The 27,390-nt window shown below is 43.0% G+C and overlaps 1 protein-coding gene across 1 annotated transcript; it reads right to left on the bottom strand.

The window, feature by feature from the left end:
* LOC128741465 (uncharacterized) lies at window positions 1–27,390 on the bottom strand. Its single transcript, XM_053837301.1, has 7 exons — window positions 27,156–27,390; window positions 26,354–26,418; window positions 25,514–25,873; window positions 15,239–16,333; window positions 13,628–15,181; window positions 13,267–13,368; window positions 1–2,050 (listed from the first exon to the last, which is right to left on the bottom strand). Exons 1-7 carry the CDS (start codon window positions 27,229–27,231, stop codon window positions 1,019–1,021), a joined length of 4,284 nt encoding a protein of 1,427 aa, XP_053693276.1. The 5' UTR covers window positions 27,232–27,390; the 3' UTR covers window positions 1–1,018.

Genomic DNA, 27,390 nt, shown 5'->3' with positions numbered 1-27,390 from the left:
AGCCTCAAACTTAACATTATCTAGCACACAAACTATATACACCTCTCTTGTACTCATCAGCAGACGCAGCACTCCGAACAATTACTCGCATATACGATATACCCATCACTATCGCATACAGTCCATCACAGTGGTATATTAATACCCGCATACACAAAAAAAACGCCTTCCACATTCTTCGCCGACCGCGACACTCTTCAGCTTTTCAATTGACGCTCATTAATTCCCCCCATTTTGTTTTACAGCCACACAAAAAAAATCACATCTATTGTTCATTTTCACATAAACCGGCCTTACGTAATTGATTCACTCTTTATTAAATCACAAGGAATAATAATTTCACGGTATTCTTCGCACTTTGCTCACAGAACACTTTATTTAGTATAAATTCCTTACCGATTCTTCTACTCGTCGCCATTGTAAAAGTCCGTCGCGTTGCTTTTGTTACGAGAGTTCGTGCGCACCGTCCGATTGTCTACTCTAGAATAACCTATTTCTATCAAGCCTCATACCGACCGCTTCGTGTCGCGTGCAAGTAGTAGTTCTCGCTTTTACCTAGATGAGTGCAGGGTGGCCAGTTCAACTCGTAGAGATTACTCAGTATGAATAACACATCGTTACACTTATCTTATAGCTTTTTGTGCTTGCTGTTTTCTGCATACTTTGGTAATATTGCCACTTGATATTGCAATAAACGAGCCTTTTTTTGCATACTTGTATACAAACACACAATGGTACTAGAAATGTACTGCAAGAATGGTACTGCACGTAATAAATAGAGCTATAGTAAAATAAACGAAAAGCCGAAAAAACGGAACAGAAAAGCATTTGATTGTTACACTTAACCACTAAAGGAAAAAAATTATTCTATACAGCAAATAAATATGCAGAAGAACGAATGAAGAACGAAAACGACATCTAACCACCATGCATCCTTCAAGCGTACCCTAGCCAACCCCCCTTCTTAGGAAGTCCATAGTCCATTATCCTCTCGTTGCTCTCTCTCTTTCTCCGTACCTTAGATAAGCATGATGTTCTCTTCGACATTCAGTAGCTTGTCGCCGATTTCGTTCGACGAATCGTTGGCCATCAGATTGTTTTGCCACTTGAGCTGCTCCTCGTCGAACGACAGTTCGGCGTCCAGCTTCTCCTGGATCTGATCGAACGACGTTTTGAACCGTTCCTCGATCAGATTGTACGACTGAATCGAGGTGTTGTCATCGAACTCGTAGTTCTCAATCGATATGTTATCGAATAGATTGTCCAGTATCATTTGATTGTCCGCCGTGCTAGCGGCACCGTGCGTGCCGCTTCCACCCGGGGGTGGATGCATCGGATGGCCGCTGCTGTTACTGCTACTGCTGCTGCTGCCCTCGCCCAATCCAATCAACTTCTTTCTCATATACTTCAACGCACCATTGTTGCTGGCAACGGACGACGACAGGTAGCGCACTTCGTGCCCATTTGCGTCAACGAGTCTCATTTTCTTACCGACGTCTCCTCCGGTAGAATGATTCCGCCTTTCCGTTATGGACACACCGACCACTTCGTCGGCAATGGGTTTCCGCTTCAAAGTGCTGCTAGGTTCTTCGTTTCTTATCTCACTACCACCGTTGTTAATGCACCTCCGTTCACTGCCTTCGACCGTTGCATCATGCTCATCTCCACAGGAGTCACTTTGATAGGAATTGAGCATCTCCTCCGGGGTTACAGTTGCGCCAGTTAGCTCGATCGACGCTTCCTGCTGAATCACTCGAACGGCAACGGCCTGTTGCTGCTGCTGCTGAAGTTGTTTTGCCTGTAGTTTGGCGCATTTGTTTCGAATTTTACGCTCGTGCTTTGCGTAGAGTTCTTGTAGTATTTTCTCATCTTTAACGACCAGCGTGGCGATAAACTTATTCATTTCTTCCTTCGCAGGGGCTCGCTCCGGATGGACCGTGTTCAGGTGCTTGCGTACCGACGTTTTCGCCTTCAACGGTGACCGGTCACAGTAGGGGCACATGTAGTAGGTGCTATCGTGAATTTCCATGTGGCGTTTCAGTTGATAGTTCTGTAGGGGGTACGAAAGAGAACGTTTTAATTTAACAGAAAGCAATAATTCAAGCAAATTTTTAATCACGGTACATTGAAGTTCTGGTTTAATAAATCAGCAAGACCGTGGTGTTACACCTGTAAATATTGTACATTTATGGTCCATTTCGAATTCATTCCAAGACGGACGAAACAAGAATAAGAGTGAATCACGATCAAGGTTCAGAATAGGAATTTCAGTCAGTTCATTTTAACAGTCCACTGCCAGAAGATCGTTCAGAGGCGAACATCTTTAATTTCAGACGCTAAGACGCTCCAAAAACTTCAGTGCATTGTCAACACGAACGTAGACCCGACAACGAGAAGGAGCCGTTCTATGGGTTCTATGCGCAGCTGGAGGCAACGTGCGACAGCTGCTCGCTATAAGACATCCAGATCGTCATCGGGGATATGAATGCCCAGGTCGGCAGGGAAGCAATGTACAGAACAGGGATCGGGCCCCATAGCCTGCACACCGACACGGATAAAGGCCAGCGATGCATCATCTTTGCAGCTTCCCGAGACCTAGCGATCAGAAGCACTTTCTTTTTCCGCAAGAAAGTCCACAAAACCACCTGGAGATCACATGACCAACGAACCAAATCAGCCAAATCGACCATATTCTCTACCATATCGGCTCGGATCATTACCTAGTAGCAGTACATGTGCGCTCAAAACTCAAAACGAGTTGCCGAGAACTACGCGCACGTACTCGATGCGGCTCTGGCTTCCTCTGTGGAGCTAGATGCTTTGGCTTTCGAAAACGGATGGAGTAGCATACGCTCGGCCGTCAATGAGGCCGCAACCGCGGTGCTAGGTGAGGAAACCTCGAGCGCATGAAATGATTGCTTTGACAGAAAATGTCAACAAGCAATGGAGAATATATCTAAGCATTTCCACGAGCGGGAAGCGAGCGCGAAAAGACTTGCCCACGATCCTGAGGAGGAAAGAGCGCCAGAAAAACGACTCAAAAATCTGAAAATTGAACATACGAGTGCAATAGTATTCGATGGGATAGAGGAATCAAATGAACTCGTAGTCGCTAACAGATTTAATGACTACTTCATTCGTGTTATGAAACAATAATCCAAACACAAACATTAGTCGACCAGCTATATTACAGATAACATGCAACCGGTGTATGTATAGATTTGACCTTATCTCAATGACGAATTTGCGTGACATTGTGAACGAATTGATGAAACCAAAGGCAGGAATTGAGGAATTGACAATGTGTCTACCAGACTTTTCAAGGATACATTTTTGGAAACTAAAGACATAGGTACTATTGCGAATTATTAACACTAGTCTATCAACGGGTTTGATGCCAAGCGTATGGAAGGAAGCAACCAAAGTTTCAATTCCGAAAGTGAGAAATGCAACGCAGTGTAGACCAATTAATATGTTGGAGCTCCAAGAGAAAACACTGGAAATCGTTGTCAAAGGACAATTAATGAGTTTTATCAATTCCAAGGATATTATTATACCTGAGCAGTCAGGATTTAGAAAAAGTCATTTCTCGGAAACGGCTATAAATCTTATTTTGCATTTGCATAATTGAAAGATTAGATCGCAGTTGCTAGATCTTTATTTAACACTAGCTGACCCGACAAACTTCGTATTGCCACAAATTAACCTGTGTTGTACATAAATCATGAATCTCGGATGATCTTTGTCACTTCTCGAGTTTTGCAAGCCCCCCAGTGGGCGGCGCTTCCGACGGCGGGTCACCGGCAATACTTGATTAGTTCTAAAGTTATGAGCAAATTTGTATTTCGTTTGAATGGGAGCCCCCCCCCCTCCTAAAAAGATAAGAAGTCCTAATTCATCATGGGAAAAATGGTTGCCTCCAAAAACACCCACCCCACAAATATGGTTCCATTTGCTTGATTAGTTCTCGAATTATGAGGAAATTTGTATTTCATTTGTGTAGAAGCCCCCCCTCTTGAAGTGTGGAAGGATCCTAATTCACCGTAGAAAATATTTTTGCCTCCAAAAACCTCCACATGCCGAATTTGGTTCTATTTGCTTGATTAGTTCTCGAGTTATGGGGAAATTTGTATTTCATTTGTATTGGAGCCCCCCCCCTCCTAATGTGGGAAGAGGTCCTAATTCATCACAGAAAAAATTCTTGCCTCCAAAAACACCTACACGCCAAATTTGGTTCCATTTGCTGGATTAGTTCTCGAGTTATGAGGAAATTTGTATTTCGTTTGTATAGGACCCCCCCTCCTAAAGTGGGGAGGGGTCCCAATTCATCATTGAAAAAAAAATTGTCTCCAAAAACACACACATGCCAAATTTGGTTCAATTCGCTTGATTAGTTCTCGAGTTATGAGGAAATTTGTATTTCATTTGTACAGCAGCCCCTCCTCTTAAAGTGGGGAGGGGTCCTAATTCACCATAGAAAATTTTCTTGCTCTCGAAAACCTTCACTTGCCAAATTTGGTTGCATTTGCTTGATTAGTTCTCGAGTTATGAGGAAATTTGTATGGAAACCCCCCCTCTTAAAGGGGAGAGGAGTTACAATTCCCCTTATAAAGAGGGGAGGGGTTTCAAATTACCCTAGAATAAATTCTTGTCACCGAAAACACCCACATGCCAAATTTGGTTCTATTTGCTTGATTAGTTCTCGAGTTATGCAGAAATTTGTGTTTCATTTGTATGGGAGCCCCCCCTCTTAGTGGGGGGAGGGGTCTCTAACCATCACTAAAACCTTTCCTGGCCCCAAAAACCTCTACATGCAAATTTTCACGCCGATTGGTTCAGTAGTTTTTGATTCTATAAGGAACACAGGACAGACAGACAGACAGACAGACAGACAGAAATCTTTCTTTATAGGTATAGATAACTTAGAGATAAGGGGAACTGTTTGGAATTGGTTAAATAGTTATCTTTCTAATAGAAATCAAAAAACTTAATTGAAACGAAAAAAAACTAAGTTTGAATCAGCGAAAACAAAGTGGATGATTATTGCGGAGTTTCCACCATTTTAGAGTCCCACGCGAAAATTATTAGCGTGGTTATTTTCTGCGTTTACCAGACATGTTTGCAATTTAGCAATTTGACCCATTAGTTTTTCGTTATTGCCTCCCCACTGCACCCCTCCTTGCTTGACAAGCATATTTTCAATGTATTTGGTAAGTACAGGATAATTATTAAAAACCGAATTTGCGTAGGACTCGTAAAATTGCTGCAAGGTACAATATATGAAATAAAAAATTTGCGCAGAATGTTGAACTCAAAATAGATGGAGAGGTAAAAAAGAAAGAGTGACTGTTTCTAAGTATCTAGGGACTAAATTTCTCTAAACACGTGGATTACGTTATAAAAAAGATTGCTATAAAGTATGCAAACGGCTGGGTAATGCGTACCATCGGTGCCTTGTACACTGGGCATAAAATAGACCCCCAGTTTCTAACCCAGCAACTCCTACCCCTACCTCCTTGTGGTACCAGCCGGGATACGAGCAACCTCGGTGGAGATCGGGTAACCAACCCCGGTGGAAACCAAGGTCGCATGCTGACAGAACAGGAGGGCTCCTTCGAGCAACGTTGGCCCCTCGGCGATACTGTGGGGTTGGTTGTGGGCTTTGCAAGCCTGAACCACTAAAAAAATCATAGCAATGGACTCCGTAAGTAATAATAATAACTCTAATCGGAATAATCGGCAAAGACCCAGGCGTCGAAAACAGACTAACGATTGGAAATTAGCAACATGGAACTGTCGGTCTCTAAATTTCCTCGGAAGTACTCACGTGCTTTCTAAAGAATGAGCCGCAAGCTGCAGGAGGTATGCTGGAAAGGAACGATGGTTCGTACGTACAGACATGGTCGTACCATCTACAACTGGTTGATTTACAGAAGCGGGTGATCGGGTGGTGGCCGATCAACCCCCGGATGTGCAGATTAAGAATCAAGGGCCGATTCTTTAATATTAGCATAATTAACGTAATATTAATACGTTTAATATTAGCATAATTAACGTGCACTCAGCCCTGCGATATTTGGAATGCTGCTCCTAATCAGGTTATAAATTTCATACGAAATGCATCACCTGATTGGGATGAATGCTGACAGTAGTAGAGGTGGTTCATCAAACTTTGATGGCTCACTGATACGACATGGCATAAATTAAAAGAGGACACACCACAATAGATCAGAATAATGGTGGCGGTGGTAAGTCCCCAACACGGAAAAACAGCCCTCACGTCGGATGTACCGATGATGACAAAGACGAATTCTACGCGTGAATACGACCGCTGCCCAAGACATGATGTCAACATTATCATCGGGGTTCGGGGACTGTAATGCTCAGGTTGGTCAGGAGGAGGAATTCAATCCGGTGATTGGACGGTTCAGCGCTCACCCGCAAACGAATGAAAACGGCATAAGACTATTCGACTTCGCCGCCTCCAAGAACATGACTATACGTAGTACCTTCTTCCAGCATAACCTCTACCATCGGAGATCACCCAACCAGACAGAATCACAACCACGTTCTGATAGATGGTCGGTATTTTTCAGACATTATCGACGTCAGAACCTATCAGGGCGCTAACCTAGTGATGGTAAGGATACGTCAAAAACTATCTGTTGTGAACAACATACGATACCGGCGCCCGCCACCTTATAATCTAGCGCGACTGAAGCAACCGGAGGTCGCCAAAAACTACGCGTTATCTCTCGAAACCGCGCTACCGGAAGAGGGTGAGCTGGATGAAGCCCCTCTTGAGGACTGTTGGAATGCCGTGAAAACAGCCATTAACAGCGTAGCGGAGAACGTCCTAGGCCGTGTGGCACCGAATCGACGTAACGAATGGTTTGACAAGGAATGCCAGCAGATATTGGCTGAGAAGAACGCAGCGCGGGTACAAATGTTGAGTAGAGCCACCCGTCAGAATGTGGAGCGATACAAACAGAAGCGGAGGCAGCAAACCCGACTCTTAAAAAAGATGAAGCGCCACCAAGAGGATAAGTGCGAAGAACTCGAACAGCTGTACCGCTTTCACGACACACGGAATTTCTATCAGATACTTAACGGATCTCGCAAAGGCTTTGTGCCGCGGGCCGAAATGTGCGATAAAGATGGAGGTATCTTGACTGACGACCGTGCGTTGATCGAAAGGTGGAAGCAGCACTACGATAAACACCTGAATGGCGTGCTGGCGGAAGACCGTGATAGCGGAGGAAGTGACCACATTGGTGTAGCAAGCAACGAAGATGTGCCACCCCCATCGATAAGAAAAGTTAAAGAAGCCATCCAGCGGCTGAATAACAACAAAGCAGTGGGAAAGGATGGCATTGGAGCGGCACGGACAAGTTGGCCGGCTGTCTGCATCAACTGATTGTCAAGATTTTGGATACACTACCGGAGGAGTGGAAAGACGGGGTTATCTGCCCTATCTACAAGAAAGGTGATAAGCTGGATTGTGAGAACTATCGAGCAACCACTATCCTGAATGCCGCCTACAAAGTGCAGTCCCAAGTCATCTTTCATCGACTATCGCCAAAAGCCAATAGATTTGTGGGAAGTTACCAGGCCGGCTTCATGGAGAGTTGGTCTACAACGGACCAAATCTTCACCCTGCGGCAGATCCTCCAGAAGTGCCGCGAATTCCGTGTTCCCACGCACTACCTGTTTATCGATTTCAAAGCCGCGTATGATAGCGTAAACCGACAAGAGCTATGGAAAATTTTGGACGAAAACGGCTTTCCGGGTAAGCTTACTGGAATTATCATGGCTACGATGGATGGAATCCAGTGCTGTGTGAGAATCTCGGGTGGATTGTCGGACCCATTCGAATTTCGCAGGGGACTTCGACAAGGAGATGGTCTTTCCTGCCTGCTATTCAACATTGCGCTTGGTGGTGTTATAAGACGAGCGGCGATCGAAATGCGGGGCACGATTTTCAATAAATTCAGTCAATTTAACTGCTTTGCTGTCGACGTAGATGCTGTCGGCAGAACATTTGAGGCGGGGGAAGATTAGTACACCAGACTAAAACGCGAAGAGAGATTGGATTGAAGGACCAAGCGCGACAGGGTCCGCTTGGGCAGTACCGTGGTAATCGACGTGGATGAGTTTGAGGTAGTCGACGAGTTCGTATACCTTGGCTCACTAGCAACAGAGGACAACAATACCAGCCGTGAGACTAAAAGACGTACAACGTCGAACAATTTGAGCCCCCGTACAAAGTGCACGCTTTACAAAACGCTAATTAAACCGGCTGTTCTCTACGGGCACGAAACGTAGACACTGCTAGAAGAGGACCTACGAGCACTCGGAGTTTTCGAACGCCGGGTGCTAAGAACGATCTTTGGCGGAGTCCAAGAGAACGGTGTATGGAAGCGAAGAATGAACCACGAGGGGGCCTGAGCTACTATGGATCAAATTTTTACTCGTCGACAAATCCTTCAGAAAGATCGGGAATATCGGGGCACGATGTACCACGCATCATATATTCGTGGATTTCAAGGCGGCATACGATACAGTTGAACGCGAACAGCTATGGCAGATAATGTACAAGTACGGTTTTCTGGACAACCTGACGCGGCTGATCAAAGCTATCCTGGAGCGAGTGATGTGCTACGTGCGCGTTTCGGGGGTACTCTCGAGTCCTTTCAAATCGCGCAGAGGCTTGCGGCAAGGGGCTAAACTGTCCTGTATGTTATTCAATATCGATATTGAAGCTGTGATCCGGCGAGCGGGCACCGTAACGAGAGAAACAATCTTCAGTATGAATAGTCAACTTTTAGCCTTCGCAGATGACCTCGACATCATTACTAGAAGATTTTATGACATTTGCCCGAAAACCACTTGCCAGAAATTTATTTGCCAGAATTTTTTTGCCAGAACAAACCAATTGCCAGAAAACCATTCCCCAGAATGAACCATTTCCCAGAAAACTATTCCCCAGAATGGACCATTTCCCAGAAAATTATCCTCTGTCTCCCAGGAAACTTCACCAGAATGGATAATACCCCAAAATACATGTATTTTCACGAGCTTACCAGAAATTTGAAACAATTAAGCGTTTTATTGGTTCTTGACTCTTTTTTTTTGTATGTCAGAAGGGCAATGGGTTAAAAGGCCACTGCGACAGTCTTAATGATCGTCCTTTATGGCAGGCCCCGATTGCTGTACACAGTTTACGTACCGCTCATACCCATTGAAGGATCCTGTGTCCCAATTCGGTACTACATGGTTTATAAAGCCAATGACTGTTTTGGGATTTAGGCTCCATACCTGATATGGAGTAAGAAGGAAACTTCCGAAGAAGAGTACATTGTTTCAAAGTTCCTTTAGTTTTACCGTGAACATGCGGAAACAAGCCGTGTGATGTATTACTGAAATGTCAAAAATGCCGTTCAAATATTACGAACGCTTCCGCCATTATGATTCGTAAAAAGCTGGATACATGGATCAAGTGTATGATAAATACTTGAAACAATAAAAATGTTTCTTGCTGTCTAGTTTTCGAATAATTTCCTATTAACAGTTTCCGTGAAATCAGCTTGCAGTAATTTGGATTTAACTATTACTGTTCGAAAACTGCGACAGCATGTTCGGCCTACTTATAGATTATACGCTGTCCTTACTAACTATCGCTCGTTCTGACTCAACTAAGGGTTAGCCCCTACTAGTCAATAAACCTAGGAAAATGCTTGCACCTAAATTGAGGTGACCTCTGAGGGGGCCTGCGCCCCCCCCCCCCACAGTGGCCGGCGTTTCCGACGGCGCACAGTGGGACGGCTTTAAAAATAGTGAGACATAAGTAATAGCATCGAAACCTTAAGACATAGCATAACAGTTGCTTCAGAAAAGTTTCTTCATTTATAAAGCACTTTCTAGTGGTGAAAAAATATTCGAACATTAGGGTGTCCCTAATGAGATACAAAAAATGTTTTCTCTATTTTAAGTCAGAAATGATTGTTACCTATAGAAAAGTTGTAGCTAAACTATTTTTGAGAAACTTTTTTGAATACTGAAGATTTCTATCTCTTACATGAAAGAAGTTCTAGAGCCAAACTCTTAGGGACACCCTTCAAAACAGTTTTTACGATCTAGCTCTTTAATAACGCTTCGTATGCTTTTCAAATGTTCTAAGAAATTATTAATCACATTAAATTGCATATTTTCGTCGAAGACAGTAGATCTCACTCTTTTTCCTTTTAGCAGCTGTCACTGGTTTTTTAATTTTGACATGTAATCTTTAAGGGGGTGTAACTTGGGAGAGAGCAGCTATGAGCGGCTAATCTCACTTATTTTTTGTGAATCAATTTATGTTGTATCCTATCATGTATAACTTAGGACGGAACACTGTGGAACATCTGAGAAAAGTTACCATGAAGGCAACCGTTTCTAAAGCTAAAAACTATGGAAACCATAGTTTTGTACCGCTTTCGCATGTTCTCAGAATTAAATCAGCAAATTTTTTAATGGTAATCTGGTGACCAGATACAAAACCTGTCAAGGCTTTAGTCAATTGTTTTTTTTTCGCGAAAAACTAGTCATGGTCAAAATATATAACCTACGGCAAAATGTGTAATCCACCAGCGCACACCGCATTTTAATCCATGAGGCAGCAATCGTTCTTCCGATTAGTACTTTGTCGAAAAAATCTCAAGATTGTCGAAATAAGAACATAAAAAGGTTTTGGGAACCTAGAGCAAGAATGTGTGCACGGTATGAATGTTTGATTTAACATAGTTTTTTATGGCGCTTTCCATTCTCAATAAGGAAGCCACAAATCAAGATATTTTTAACAGACTTACGGTATGCTCCGATCCGTTGATATCTTCCATACAGAAAGTCTGTAAAAAACTATGCCGTTCAGTGAAACTGCAAAAAGAACCAGTTCTTTCAACCAATACCATAAATGAAGATAAACAAGATGAGTAAGGTGAAAATAAAAATATAGAAAAAAGAAAAAAATACTACAATTACAAAACTAAACTACAACACATTCATCGACTATTTGCTATTTAACTGCAATATATTGATTGTTTTGCTTTGCGGAAACAGAACAAAACTATGGTTTTAGCTTTAAAAACCGTTGCCTTCATGGTAACTTTACTCAGATGTTTCACACTGTTCCGCCCTAAGTTGTACATGATAGAATACAACATAAATTGATTCACAAAAAATAAGTGAGATTAGCTGCTCATAGCTGCTCTCCCCCGAGTTACACCCCCTTAAAGATTACATGTAAAAATTAAAAAACCAGTAACAGCTGCTAAAAGGAAAAAGAGCGAGATCTACTGTCTTCGACGAAAATATGCAATTTAATTGATTAATAATTTCTTAGAACATTTGAAAAGCATACGAAGCGTTATTAAAGAACTAGATCGTAAAAACTGTTTTGAAGGGTGTCCCTAAGAGTTTGGCTCTATAACTTCTTTCATGTAAGAGATAGAAATCTTCAGTATTCAACAAAGTTTCTCAAAACTGGTTTAGCTACAACTTTTCTGTAAGTAGCAATCATTTTTGACTTCAAATAGAGAAAATATTTTTTGACTTTGATTAGGGACACCCTAATGTTTGAATATTTTTTTACCACTAGAAAGTGCTTTTTGAATGAAGAAACTTTTCTGAAGCAACTGTTATGCTATGTCTTAAGGTTTCAATGCTAATACTTATGTCTCACTATTTTTGAAACCGTCCCACTGGGCGGTATTCTTATTAATGTATGATATTATTCGAGAAAAGTTTTCAGGAAAAATATAATTTCCGGAAAGAATATAACGGGAAAACGGGGAAACGGGGTAAGGAGATGAAAGAGTCTATTCGGGAGAGTTGTACTACGCGTAACGCTGCTATATAGACAGTATTGCTAAGCTTTAAGGAGCGTCGTTTTTAAGCATAAATCAAGTATCCCTTAAAACTGCTTATAAGGTGAATTACACTTATTGATAATACAGTTTTATGAGTGTTTCTTCAAGTTTCCTTCAGTCATACTTCAGAAATATTAATTAAATAAGATAATGTTCACTTGGGGAAAAACATTATAAAATCTGATACACTTAGCAATGCTCTGATAAAACTACTATAAGAAATGAATAAGACCAATTTGCTTTTGGATTGTTACTTGGGTATGAGGAACATGTATGCACATCAGACTAAGAAGTGAGCTGCAGTCAATATACCCGTTAAATAGCCCGAAAATAAACACCGTTGAAGAAGTTTCCTCCTGGTTGCTAATGTATCGATGTTAATAAGCCTCCAGTGAACGGATATCATTCTGGAGGACGTAGCAGAAAAGGGAGGTTTTATTTTCACGGAAAACGTTCAAATCGTCCAAGATGGCTGCCCTGAGGAACACCCGACGGTATAATAAAACTGGACGAGCTTACACCGGTAATGCTGACAAAGGCTGAGCGATCGGTTTAGTAGGACAGCATCCACTGTAATCCCAAGCATCTCAATTGGTTTTCATTTCATTGGTTTATAACAATGTTCGATAGATTCTTTACGACAAAAGTCGACGTAGTATTATACTATACGTATTTTGCCACCGAAATGTTCCAGCTGATCACAAATTTCGTATTTAAGAATTTAAACGGAATCTACTATCAGAGCTCAACCGCACGAATTAGTTAAGCTTCAATCGAAAAAAGAAATAGTTTATTAGTTTGTAAGACAAATTTTTCTTTGATTTGAATTATATTGCACCATATCAGTCTCCAATTGTAACGAATTAAAAGGCAATAGCCTTACGTTACGAAAAATAAACAAATAAATAAATAAATAAATAATGTAATACATGTACTTAAAGCATTTGCAGTGCAAAACAACAAGAACATTTCAAGCAATCAAAAATATTTTTGGCTGCAAAACCGCAAAAACTTAAACCTAACTAATATGTAAGGCACGGGAGGGTATTTTCGGCCCATTAAGCGATGGCGTCTATTTTTTCGGCCTATGGCCTAATTCTAGTGGAAGAACAGGTGGTTTTGACGTTCTTTAAATAAAAAATAGTAGATTACTTACAGTCTTGAGAAAATAGTTATAACATATTAAAATTGTAAGTCTACAAAGTATTTTTATTGGCGAAAGAAAAGGCAAATAGGCTGAATTTAGAAACCTGGTGAAAAAACCCTCCCGTACCCTAGGTACAAGGACAAACGACAGCCGCTAGCAGCCAACACACGTACACAGGACAATTATTCAGCATTGTATAGATATGAATATTACCTTCGGGAAAACCTTATCGCATTCATCGCACGGATAGCTGGTCGGGGTTAGTTGCGCGCTATCGCTATCGCCATCGCACTGGTTACTATCGTTAGCATCCGCCTGTATTGGATTATTGGTAGCATATGCAAATGTGTCAATGCAATGTGCACGCAAAGCAATGGCGTCGAAAAAAAGACCCGCAGCCCACGCCATGTCATAGTAGGCAGCGAGACCCGCGGCATGAAAAGGAAGAGAAAAAAACGGCAAAGAAAATAGTGGATAGAAGCGCAGCGGTGGCAAAGAAAAAATGCAACAGCAAATCAAAGTAAAACAAGAGTGACTTCCTGATTTCGAAAGCAAACATTAACACACTACTTACAGAGAGCTCATCCGGGCTTACGAAACTGGTATTGGTTGCTTCGGTCACTCGATCCCCCTGCTCCTGGCTACCGTGGCCGGTAATCTTAATCGGGGAGAGAGTCAACAGATGTGGTTCACCGTTAACCGGAGATTCGGCGATAAGTTGGCTGCTGGATTCATCTACGATTCCACTGGTTTCGATGATGGTGCTCAGGTTGTGCTGGCTGGATGATGCTATTCTGTCGAGCAGTGTACCACCACCGTTGGGGGAACCGTTTATGCTCGACGGTGCCGACTGCAGGGAGCTGATTGCCACATTCTGGAACTGGCTGGTTGGAATCGCTTGCGTTGGCGCCGGGACAATAGTCGTAGGAAGCAGACCGGTTCCCGATTGGGACTGCTGATGTGAAAGGTGCGCGTGTGAGCCATGATTAGAAATTGGTACCAACTTCGGTAACTTGTCGGTCGAATTTAATACTTTAAGATCTATCTTATTGCCTAGAGCGTTACTGTTCTGATTCAAAAACAGTTGACTAGTATCGATAAGGTTGTTGTTGGTCAGCTCAAGATTGGAGATTATGATTATGCTGTGGGACTTGTTGGAAGCAGTCGATGGTGGACTGCCGGAAACGATGGTGGTGGGAGCTGTCGCCTGGGCTACCTGCATGCTCGATCCCGGTGGAGCTAATGTCGAGGTTATCGTTTTATTTAAATGTTTCTTTTTGTTGTACTGCCGAGGCACGTGAATCGGCTGTTCCGGTACCACAACGGGCACGCTGGGATTTGGCTCGGCGCTCACACCGGCAGCAGCGTTGGCTTCGATTTTCTTATTCTTTTGAGTGAGCTTCGTTGCTAGGGCTTTGGCGATCGCTGGTTTGATGGGTGAAGTTTTCTTCTGACTGATTTGTGTTATAACTTTTTTCTCGGATTTGTAATCGTTGGATACCGTGTAGACGGTATGAACTTTTCTCAAATGCTTCTCCAATGCATTGGGGTTTTTGAACAGTTTAGCGCAAACGATACACTTGTAAAGTTGCTTTCCGTTAGCTGCCTGAACATCGGTTATCATTTCCTGGCTTGAGCAGGTGTTTGTTATCGGAATTGCTGGGGTTGGAAGATTCGTTATCGATTGGATAACCATCGGCGGGAGGTGCTGTTGCTGTGGCTGCGATTGTGACTGCATAGACTCAATCTCCTGCTCAATGTCCATCTCCTGGGACCGCAGAGGCTGTTCAGACTCTATTATAATATCACTAGTTTCGTCGACAGCCAGCATTAGTGGTTCATTGCTCACTTGAAGCGACTCGATACTAGGTTTCAGTTCATCCAACGCGGTAGTTTCGATGTCATCAAAAATTATCGGCGGTTCTTTTGGTTCCACCAGCAGTTTGTCGGCGGATTCTTCAGTTACTCCCAGCACCGATTCGTTTGGGTCCTTGTGGATTTTCATGTGCCGCTGAAGTGACCACGAGTTGGAGAGAACCTTCAAACACTTAGGACAGTGCAGATAAGCCGTTTTCGATTTCCTTTCAGTACACTCATGATCTTTTAGCTCCTCAGCCAGTTGGAAAAGCTGCAAGTGAAAACATGGTTAATTATTTCATTTACTTTTTATAATTTCAATTCTTACCTTCATGCAGAAAACACACAAAAACATATTGTGCTTTCTCATATGTTTGTCCAGATTCGATTTGGTCATGTACTTTCGCAGACAAATCTCACAGGGATATTTCTTATCCGCTTCGGGATCAGCAGTGACCGTGGCTGCAGTTACCAGTGCGCTGGACGTAGACGGTGCCGGTGTTGCCGGAACCATACCCAAGGCGTCGTTCAACGTAACCAACGAATCCGTCGACGATGAGTACCGGCTGTGCAGTTTGTCCATAGCCTGACCGCCACCACTAACACTGATACCGGAATCACCCAGATTGCTGCCACTGCTGCTGCCGCCATCGTAGCCCATCAGATTGCCGGTGCTGAACGAGTCGAACGAGATGTTCATGTCGCTGGCACCCAGCGAAATGTTAATCAAATCAGCCGGGCTAAGAGTGTCCTCCGGTAGCGTCTGATAAGCGGCAGCGGAGTATGACGAATTTACAATTTGCTGTTGGTGCAGGTCTGCCGCTTGATGGTGCTGCATTTGTGCTTGTGACGGTGACTGATGTTGATGGTGCTGACTAGAATGATGCATTTGCGAAGGTGCACTAAATTGAGCGTAATCGTCGCACACCTGCGACTGCGCAGGCGCGCTCTGCTGGGCGATCAAATCGAGATCGAACATGTGGTAGTGATTGATGTACTTCGGCGATGACGTTTTCATCAAGCTATCAATCGGTGGCAAGGAAATCTTATCGTAGCTGGAAGCTACCTCTCCGGAAGGAACCGCTCCCACCAGGTGGCTATTGTTGTTCATATCGCTTCCACCTACCATCAGTGCAGCAGTAGCAGCAGTTGATGATGATGAAAGATGTGGCTGCTGATGATGAAGATGATGATGATGTGCACCTGCGGTGGACGTGAAACTATCCACATAGTTTTGGTTCTGGTCTAGATTGAGGCCATAATCTAGGCTCACCGAGCGGAGTATATTGTTACAGATGTCATACGGGCTCGGTTCCAGCAGGGTGGTGCCGATTTTGGCCGCATAGTTTCGAGAGTACCAAACCCGCAGAATGTCGCCCAGTTCAATGTCCTTTATGGCTGTGTAGTAAATCTCGTCATTTTCCTGGAAAATTAAATGGAAGGTGTTAATCCGAGAGGAGTAATAGATGTCACTTTTTATGAGCTTGACTATTGGATGGCCACCACCCCACTTCAAAGGAGCGAGCAAAAACTTAATGGCAGAACTAAATTTTACAGGAAGTGGATGTACCGTGCAAGCACCATATTCAAAACAGTGCCTAATTCTGAACAGTTGCAAATTTTTCATAAATATTGACAAAATTCCAGCTATTTAAACAATTTAATCACTACATCTGATTATTTCCTGTTATTTAAATGGTTTAAATAGCTAGAGTTTAGTCAATATTTAAGAAAAATTTGCAACTGTTCAGAATTAGGCACTGTTTTGAATATGGTGCTTGCACGGTACCACAGCAGTAAACTGTGCAGTGACGTAAACAGAAGGGCCCTTGAATTTACCCGGAGCGCCAAAAATGGGCGGCATCTGGGAAAGGATGGTTGGATCCGTCCAGAAGGAAGTGCGCTGGAATGATACTGACTGATGAAACTTTGTTAACGCTGAGCCGTTGGAAGTGACGGTGGAAGAGAGAAATAATTAACGACCGTTAACCCTTGACCCATAACCCTTAAGCTTGATGGTGAACGGGGCTGAAACACTGCGAGATAAACCTATAGAGGCTTCAGCAAACACCCCCTGACCAACGAAATGGACCTAACATTTAGCGACTTTGCCACCTCCAAGAACATAACCGTACGAAATACCTTCTTTCAGCATTGACTCCTAAATAAAGTGCACCTAGAACTCACTCAATAAAACAGAATCACAGATCGACCACCTTTTAATCGTTTACTTCTGTACTTCTCAGACATCATTGGCGTCAGATCGAGACCACGCTAGTGTCGCGGCTGAAGCTACCAGAAGTCGCCGTAAACTACGCGCACTCACTCGAAGTTGCGCTGCCGGAAGAGAACGAATTGGACGAAGCCCCTCTCGAGGAAGGTTGGAATACTATCACGGATTCAGCGAAACGACGGGTTCATGATGATGAATGTAGGAGATTGATGGATGAAGAGAACGCTGCGCAGTGCCAAACGTCAGAGTGTGGCAAAACACCAAACCCAAATCTTCCGAGAGAAAAACATTGCCTAGAAGAGCAGGCACATCCGGAGTTGGAGCAGCTGCATAGTTTTCAGGAAACGCAAAAGTTCTACCAAACTCTGAAAGCTTGTACCGCGAGCCGAAATGTGTCGGGATAAGAAAGGGAGCATCCTGGCGGACGATCGTGAGGTGAATGAAAGGTGGCAGCAGCACTTCGACGAACACAAAGCCTGAAAGCAATTTTGACGGTGCGATAAACGGGAAAAAGCTGCCAACCCCAACGATAGGTGTTGTTAAGGAGACCAACAAGTAGCTAAAGAACAATAAATTGGCTGGGAAAGATAGCATCGTTTCGGAACTTATTGAAATGGGACCAGAAAAGCTGGCCACTTTTCTGCACCGGCTAATATGTTAGAATTTGGTAGGCAGAACAGCTATCGGATGAGTGGAAAGATGGGGTTATCTGCCCGATTTACAAGAAGGGCGACTTGGACTATACTATAAGTGATCACCGTTCTCAATACAGCCTACAAAGTGCTGGCCCAAATCATTTCCCACCGACTATCACCAATTGCGAACAGATTTGTGGGAATTCTTCAAGCTGGTCTCGTTGAAGGACGGACAACAACGGATCAAATATTTACATTGCAGCAGATCCTCCAAAAGGGCCGTTCCCCGTTTAACAGTAACATGTGCATTAGAAACTGGAGTGATTTTAACGATTTTTCTTGACACGTTATCAGTTGATTTGCTTGCAGCAGCCATGGCGAAAACAGTCAAACAATTACGCTCGATGCTTTGTTCGTACTGCCAGCTCCACCCCGTAGCGAAGAACTTGGACATGGTGAAGCACTTCGTATCCGATGAATAGAGCCAATTTGGCAATTACAAAATCTTCTCCAGTGAGAATAGCGAAAGAAGTCCTGAAAAGAGGACAGTGCTGCACGACCGACACTGTTGAATGCAGAGGTATATACGGAGATCAGCAGGGACATTGTAGAAATTGTAAGCGATGGTCAAGCTGCGGAGCCACCAGCACAGGGGGAGATTAAAAAGGCAATCAGTGAACTGAAAAACAGTAAGGCTGCTGGGAAGGACGGTATCCCGGCTGAACTTCTAAAAGCGGGGAGCGAGCGGCTGTACGAAGCAAACCACCAGGATCTGGGAGGAAGAACAAATGCCGGAGTGGTTGGATGGCCTCATTTGCCCAATTTTCAAAAAGGGACATCGACTGGAGTGTAAAAACTATCGAGGAATTACATTGCTTAATTCTGCCTACAAGGTTCCTGTTCTGCAGACTGAGACCGTTAGCGGAGTCCTTCGTCGGCGAGTACCAAGCTGGTTTTCGTGAGGGTCGCTCCACGACGGATCAGATGTTTACCCTGCGTCAGTTGCTAGACAAGTTCCGGGAGTACAACTTGCAGACACACCATCTGTTTGTGGACTTTAAAGCGGCGTACGATGCAGTTAAACGAAATGAGCTGTGGCAGATAATGCTAGCACATGGTTTTCCGACGAAACTAGTTACGCTGATTCGTGCGACGCTGGACGGATCCAAATCATGCGTTAGAAATTGCGGGTGAGACCTCAGCTGCTTTCGTGACGATGGATGGACTGAAGCAAGGGGATGCACTCTCTAACATGCTATACAACATTGCCTTAGAAGGTGCATTACGAAGGGCAAACGTGGAAAGGAAGGGAACTATCACGAAATCTCACATGCTTTTTGGTTTTGCGGATGACGCCGATATCATCGGAATCAACCGTAGAGCAGTTGAAGAGGCCTTCAGGCCCTTTAAAAGGGAAGCGGCGAGATTGGGACTTACCATTAACACTACCAAAACCAAGTACAGGGTTGCTGGTAGGGAACGTGGGAACCCAAGTGGTGTGGGTGCCGAGGTGGAGTTAGATGGGGAACGATTTGAAGTAGTGGAGGAATTTATATACCTTGGTACACTAGTAACATGTGACAACGATGTAAGCCGCGAAGTGAAACGACAAGTTGCAGCCGCGAATCGGGTTTTCTACGGATTACGTAGCCAGCTGAAGTCCCGTAGCTTGCAAATTCGCACAGAACTGGTGCTCTGCAGAACACTAATCCTCCCGGTGGCCCTTTACGGACACGAATCATGGACGCTAAAGGAAGCTGATCGGCGAGTGCTTGGGGTGTTTGGGCGTAAAATTCTGCGATCCATACTTGGTGGCAAAATGGAAAATGGAGTGTGGCGCAGACGCATGAATCACGAGCTGTAGCAAGTTTACAAATATGCTGATATAGTGAAGGTAGTGCAATTTGGCAGGCTGCGGTGGGCTGGACACGTGGACAGAATGCCCGACGAAAGAGTAGCCAAAACTGTTTTCAGAAGAGAACCAGAAAGAGGCCGTAGACTCCGAGGCATACCTCCCCGCACCCGGTGAGTGTGTGCTGTCGAAGACGATGCACGTTCAGCTGGTGTTCGTGGGGATTGGAGAACGGCAGCCCAGGATCGACGGTACTGGAGGACCATAATTCGTTCGGCGCAGGATCTGTAACGGACCGTTGCCACTAAAGTAAAGTAAGCAAGCTGCGCGACCGTAGCGACAGCAAAATGGTCTCATCGATCCGCGCCTTATGCCTTTTTTTATGCGGAAGCGTCGGTCGAGGCTGGCTGTTTCTGAGTAGCAGGCAATCGCCCAGAGAATGGCGGAAGATGCTGGTGAAAAACATCTTTTCGGCGAAGCACTATGTCGTGGTCATAATGGGTAAAAAAAAACTAGGTACTTGATGCTGGGCAGCAACGACTGCCAGAGGACCGAGTACTTTACGTCCCCCGATGACGTCAACTATATCTTTCCCGAAGAAGATCCTTCTGTGGCTGATGATCAGCGAGAAGAGAATGTTTAAGCCGCTATTGTTTCGTTTGGGGCTTACGGTGAACGAGGAGATACGAAGATGCAGTATAAAGTACCTACCGGAAGTTGCCGCATTCGTCAAGAAATATCGCGCAAAGTATGTGGCGGTTTCTGGCTAAACTTGGCCTTAACCCATCATGCCAAGAGATCACTAGAGGAAATGAACCAGCTGAAGATAAACGTTGTGCCGACGATCACCAACTCTCCCAACGTCCCCCAACAGCGACCAATAGAAAATGTTTTGATGAAGCTCAACCGGAGCATTTACTTCACTAATTTTGTGGGCAAAACGGAGAAGAATCGTCAAGGCCACGAAAGAGTGAATAATATGCCGACGTTTTGTAATTGTGTCAATTTTTTCTGTTTTTAGTAGTCCGGTAAAACGAGCTTTTGCGGTAAACGTCTGTTAGTATCTCTAGCAACGGTTTGTGTGCCGTCTGTCTTTGCTGTTGGTCACAACAGAAAAAATTGACACAATTACAACAAATTATTATATTAAATGTACAATATAAAGAGGACGCCATTTATAAATTACATGGACAATCACAAAGTAGATACACACATACACCAGACAACAAAACGTACATCCTTTTTTCCTTGAAAAAGGTGGAATAAAACCACCGAAACGTCGGATATAGAAGCAAAACATCGTTTTAGCTGCTAAATACAGACTACACAGCCGAAAAACAGAACTTGGAAAGTAAAATATAGCTTAGAAAATTCTTGATCGTTTGTTGTTATTAACTCATTTTTTTTTAATTTTGCGACTTGATCCGGTCTGATTTAACACCGACCAGATGGTGTTTGCCTCAAATCCGGTAGGAACAAGTCGAGCAGTCTGCGCAGCCAGCAAGATGGTTAAACCAGGTGGAGCGAGATCTGACGGAGAGTACTCGGTGTCTAAGGAATTGGAGAGCGGCAGCACACAACCGAGTAAATGGGATAAACCGGATAAACTTTGTTCAGCAGGCTTATGCTTAGGACGGGGTACTCATTTACTTACTAAGTAAGTAAGTAAATGCATTTTAACGTTTCTTAACGTTTAGGTAAATAGTGACGCCAGCAACCGATTTATGTAAAAAACTGATGCTTTAAAGTGCTTTTGCTAGCGAAAAATAAGAGGTGCAAAGAGAATCTCTCATTTTAGCTTAGGTCCTTTCGATAAGTTACGCAAGAATTTTCCTCATTTTAGTTTCCGCATGCATGAAACGAGATCCCCTCCGTGGATCGTAGCAACCCACGGACGCGAACGGGCGTGAAAAATTTTCACGTCTGAATTTTTCTAGTTTTTTTAGAAGAAATGATACATATTTAAATCTTAAAATGTGTTCGTTTTGGAACAAGTTGTCATTTTGTGCTGAGTGGATGCTTCATAAAGAAATTATTCAAATACAGAGTGATAATTATAGTGATGGTGTCTACCGTGAAGAAAGGCGGTTCCGAAAGTCCCAAATGGACGAATGATGATGAGTTGACATGGACAGAATTGTAGCGATTTCATCAAACTCACTGTCGGAAACTAGATCAACAATTGATGATAAGAACCGTGATCGAGTTGGGTACAAGAATATTTTTTGCTGTCATTTCATTAAAAGAATTGAATGGTTCATGCTGCGTCGTGGCAAACTGAATACAAAACTCACAATTCATCTAAATTGGAAGATTATCTGTTGAAAAAGAAGAAACTCAGGCATGCCCCATCAGGATAATCATTACATTAACGAAACCGGATCAAAAGGCTACATGGGAGATTCAATAAAAGCAAATTGTGGTGAGATCGTTTTAAATATTGGTTGATTTCGGAGTTTCTGTAGTTCACTCATAATAAAACTGACGTTGGCAATTATAACTGATGTATAAACCGCACCCCATACATTATATATTTTCCAAATGGAACCTCATAAGTATTACAGTAACTTTATTCGTAAGTTTAGTTCCTTTCCACTCTTTTCCCTCCATTCCCAAAAAAAAATCCTTCATTACTTTCCCTTACCATCCCTTCATCAATTGTAGAATCATCGTTTCAAACAAATATTAGTAACTTTAATCATAAAAAAATTGTTAAATAACACAATTTTGCAAAAAATCATTTTTTCACTTATATCATTTTGATAGATGGCGTGTTTAATCTATTTTCAGAGAGCGAAATAAGGCGCTATAAGCTTGGCCTAATACAGCTTGGCTTGTGGTTAATGCCATAAGTTTATCCCTGAGGGTCCGTAGTATCAATTAAGAGCGACCAAAGGCGCTATAACCTAGGTTTTTACCAAGGGCAAGTAAGTAAATGTACTTGTCCCATCCCCGAGGGTCCGGAGTATTAATTAACCTTTACTAGCCAAATACTCAACGACTTAATCAACTTAATTAATAATCAGAAGCGGTTGGTACGAGACGTCCCCGTTTCTTCTTCCCCTGTATATTCAGAAATGTATCTATGTATGAATAATTTATTCACACAAGATTCATTTCAATGAATCGTCTCTGCGTCAATACTTCACAGTTGGCCTGGCCGATTTAACATTTGCGAAATATCTCGGATGTTTCGCAAACGTCAATACTGACAAGAAAATAATTTGAAATATTTCTATGATTAGAAATAATTAAAATTATTTCCAGGAATCCTTTATTGTGGCTGTGAGTGTGGCCGTTTGAGATTGAATCGGGTGTGTCTCAGGGAAGCCATATAGGCCCACTGCGGTTTACACTGTTTGTGAACGATCTGTGCACCACTATACCGTCTCCCAAATACATGTTTGCAGATGATCTCAAATTTTTTCATGTAGTAACGTCAGCGGTTGACTGCTGTGCAATCCACGTTGACATTGATTCGTCAGTAAACTAGTGCACGTTGAACGGAGTGGACGTGAAGTGGACAAGGCGGAGGAAGAAACCTTCCGGCTAAATTTTCGACACTTCACAATTTCATTTCAAAAATTTATTGCAACAGGTAACATGAGTTGCTATTAAAATTGTAAATTTTACATAATTTTTCTCGGTATGAAAATCCTACATAAGAAAGAGTAAAAACCAGGGACTGAAATGGTTACATTTTTCTATACATTTGCCAGTACGCAGTGCCATGTTAGAGTCTCGCAGCCAATACCGTCGTTACGTATTGTTTCTGTATCGAGCGAGTCTATCTCTTGATGTGTTGAAACTCTCAGGTTGAAACTAGCTTCAATACGTATATGATAATAAGCAAAACTTTCTTATTTGCACTGGGACCAGTCGAAGAAAATGTCACAGTATAGAAGTGATAGGCATTCGCCGCTCTTTGCTAACAGTTCTAGTACAGTATGGACAAGCGATAAAGAACAAGGTGTAATTATTGATTCGTTTGTCACCGGAAATTTATGTAATGAAAATTGTAGAATTTTTGCACGGTTTTGTGGTTGATCACTACTTTAAAGATCTTGTTAGAATGGATGCAGTAGAGTTCGTTTTCAATTTTGGGAACGTTCTTTTTTGAATCCGCATAATTTGGGGAAAAGCTGTAGGCATACGAATGAAGCAGCAAACGAGGATATCAAAAATCACTACACCTTTTGTCATGCATGGTGCTAGAATGTTGAAGCGTGTCTTTGCCGCTCCGAAGTGTGTACGACACGACGGGGCAAGCGATGTTATCGTTATTCTGGTATTTCTTCTCGGTGCGTGTGTACTAGAAATCTGTCGCATGACTGGTCGCATAAAAATAATGTCAAATGTCTTCAGATTTTGGTCACCGATCAGTACATTTTACGTCCCTGGTAGAAACCCGCTCGCCTCAAATAAGATTTTGCGGAATCACCATCTTTCCTTACGTTATTAGTATACAACGACCCCTTATGAATAGTGTTTGTGCGCCTGTTGGTAGTCAACAGGAGAACGATTTAGCGATGGCTTGGAAGGATTGGATATATTTTTCATCAGAAACTTGGCGAAAGAGAGAAAAATTATGAGAAAGAGAGATGGAGCGAGAAGAGAGAAAGGGAGAGCGAGAGAGAGAGAGAGAGAGAGAGAGAGAGAGAGAGAGACTTGAATGCGTGGATCTCACCATTCTTGACAGCAGGGATGGTTCGATCACTTTGACTCAATTTTGATTCATTTGACAGTACCGTCTTAACGGGGCCAAATGCGACAAAATTTTGTATGGAACATTTATAGAACAGGTTATTATCTACAATTTTGATGAATAAAGTTTTGCTGTATCTTTTGTAGTTACGGCGCTACAATGCTAGAATCTTATTAGTGACTAACTGAACGTTCATTTAGTCACTGATGAGTTACTAGCGTTGTAGCACCGTAACTACAAAAGATACAGCAAAACTTTGTTCAGAAAAATTGTACATTAGAACTAGTTCTACAAATGTCCCATATATAATATTTGGCTCGGCTAAGACGGTACTGTCAAATGAAACAAAATTGAGTCAAAGTCATCGAACCATCCCTGCTTGACAGTATTTGGATTTATTCGGGCATACATCAGTGCAGTGCATCAAAGTGGTAAATAGTGCGAAGGGGTTTACGATTGTAAACTTAGTTGGATTACCTTCGGATCGCCATCAGACATCTAGCCAACAATCCCTAAGAAATATCTATTGTAAAATTTTCTGCAGTATTCACGATAATTGTAAGTATAAGTATTTCAGTGCAATTTTTCTCAACGATTGGCTAACTTATAACATCAGCAATCAATTAATGCGAAAAAGATGCGTTCAAGTATACATATTTGCATCGTTGTGATAAGCGTAAGAGAGGAGACACTAAGAGAATCTCTCGTTTGTAATTAGGATTTATTCAAAAATCCGGCCAGATTTGATATTTGCGATTGATGAGCGTGTCCTTTATCATTAAAATTAGGTGCAATTTTGATTCTCCGTAAACATAAAAATCTGCATTTTTGCCGCTTTAGCATATATTAAAAAAGTTTACAAGTACGAACCGTATCGTATTGCAATGGAAAAAATATAAATTGTAAAATTTACCTCAATAACTGAAAAATACTAAAATTTTACATTCCTTCAAATACGATAGTCCAATAAAAAAATTCCCAGCAACTATTTCTCAAACTATAGAATCACTAATTTTGTCGGGTTGGAATTAGGCTAGGAACACATCACCTCGAAAGACTTCCCAAAAGCGCACATTCACAGCGTTCAGGTTCTCGATTTGTCTTCTCCTCCCACACCCTAGTTAGCTTTTCACTCTCTAAGCTATAACAAATATTTGCACCATCTCGCCGCGACCTACCTGATAGCAGATTAGATTCTGCTCGTTGGAAAACCGCGCCAAACTAACGTGGATCATCCAGTTGCACTTGTTCTCGTTCCTGGTGTCCAGATAGACATCTCGCCCGTTGAACAGGGTCTGCAGCTCGAAATCGAACTCGTTGCCATAGTAGAACGGTGCCGCGAATAGCACCAACGGAAAGGGGATGTTCTTGATCGGTACGTAGGATTTCTGTGCTAGCAGCGGCCCGAAACGTGTTCCTTTGGCGAACTTTTGTGACGTCACGACACAGCTGGTTCCATCGGGGCCAGCCCCGTCCATTATCAGCAGCCCATTAGGAACCGATGACCTTGAGAGGTTAAGTGAAGGCTTATCTTTGATCTTTGATTAGCATCGAATGCGGTGGTGGGTGGCCGTTGGTGGTGGGTGGTGAGCAGTTGTCGTTGCCCCAGCGCATGCAATAGAAACGAGAGAACGCAATAAATTATATTGTAAAATTAATGTTTTGGCAGTTGGTAGTTGCGGCAGGAGAAAAACATCGTCTCTTGGATCCGTCCATTTGCAAAGTGGCTGCAACATGGGGATAAAAATATTGACTTTTTTCGCCGAGCTGCGCAAAGAATAACTGAATGGCGAATGGACTGCGCACATGTTGTCATGGACATTAAAATGCGTAAATTATATAATTTATTCAGGTCAAGTTGCACTTCCTGTGCTTCGGCCGGATAGGGCTTAGTGTGTGCCACCCTGTGACTTTTAATTTGGACCGATTTTCACACGGCAAATTGGCGAACTGGGCAATACTTCCATAAAAGGAATTATACGGTCCGCTAGACTAGCACTTGATTCAGTTTTACTTACATGGTCTCCTTTGGCAAACTCTGGACAATTCTGGGTGTAGTGTGAGGCTCCACAAATGCTGCACACTAGTATCATGATGAGCCAAACCCAATGCCGTGTCGGGAATGTGTGGTTTTGCGAGTTGATCGGGGATCGTTCCGGGACCACGTCGATCGGCACACAGGAAATCGACGAGATTTGCAGGCGCACAGCAGACCACCGAGAAACAGAGAGAAAAAATCCAGGGATTGTGTGTGTAGCGCTCGTTCCAGTTTTTTCGCCCGAGGACAGCGAGAGCGAGAGTGCGTTTGCCCCAGTACCAGCACCAGCAGCAGCTTAGCACTGAGACGGACAGACGGCGCACGGGACCCACACACAGAGCCGTGTCCACCACCCAAACTCGCTCAGGAATGGTGGGTTTTCTCGCTGGTTGGTTGGCGAACACGCAAATGACACACCAAAGCACGGTACGCTAATGTGTGTGAGAAAATCCAAGTTGTGCGGAAAAATAAGTCAGAAAATGGATACCACTTTTCCCCGTTTCGCTTTTCCAAGACTCAGAAATTAGGATTGAAATAAAATGCCAATTTCGCCCTTTTCGAGTTAATTTTCACTTTTGCTAGTTTCACTGACTTAATCCGATTGCACTCCAATACACCATGAAGGGTTCCATTTTGAATAGGCTTAGTTCACTAATCCGGAAAAGTGGTCCCATTTTTCCTCTCAGCCTTTTACTACTGCTGCTGCTGCTGTTACTGATGTCGGTTTCTTTAGTTTATTGAAAGTCCTCTTCTTGGCGAACCCACAGGACTATTTTGCTTACCATTTTCCACCAATTGAACACTGCCATTTAGCACAGATAATGCATCAAAACAAATATTAGTCGATAAGTCAGTCATAACTGAGGCCACACGGAGCCACGGACTTTTCGATGTACGCCTAAATAATTACACCACTTTTCTTTTTACTTAGTATGATCGAATCGCGCAGAAAACCCAACAACCGTGGTTTAAGAAATAAATAAATAAGAAAGACTGAAGGAAAAGTGCACAGAGTGG

This window comes from Sabethes cyaneus, chromosome 3 (assembly GCF_943734655.1).
Source record: "Sabethes cyaneus chromosome 3, idSabCyanKW18_F2, whole genome shotgun sequence".
Taxonomy (NCBI): domain Eukaryota; kingdom Metazoa; phylum Arthropoda; class Insecta; order Diptera; family Culicidae; genus Sabethes; species Sabethes cyaneus.
This window is presented reverse-complemented; position numbering and strand designations above follow the sequence as displayed.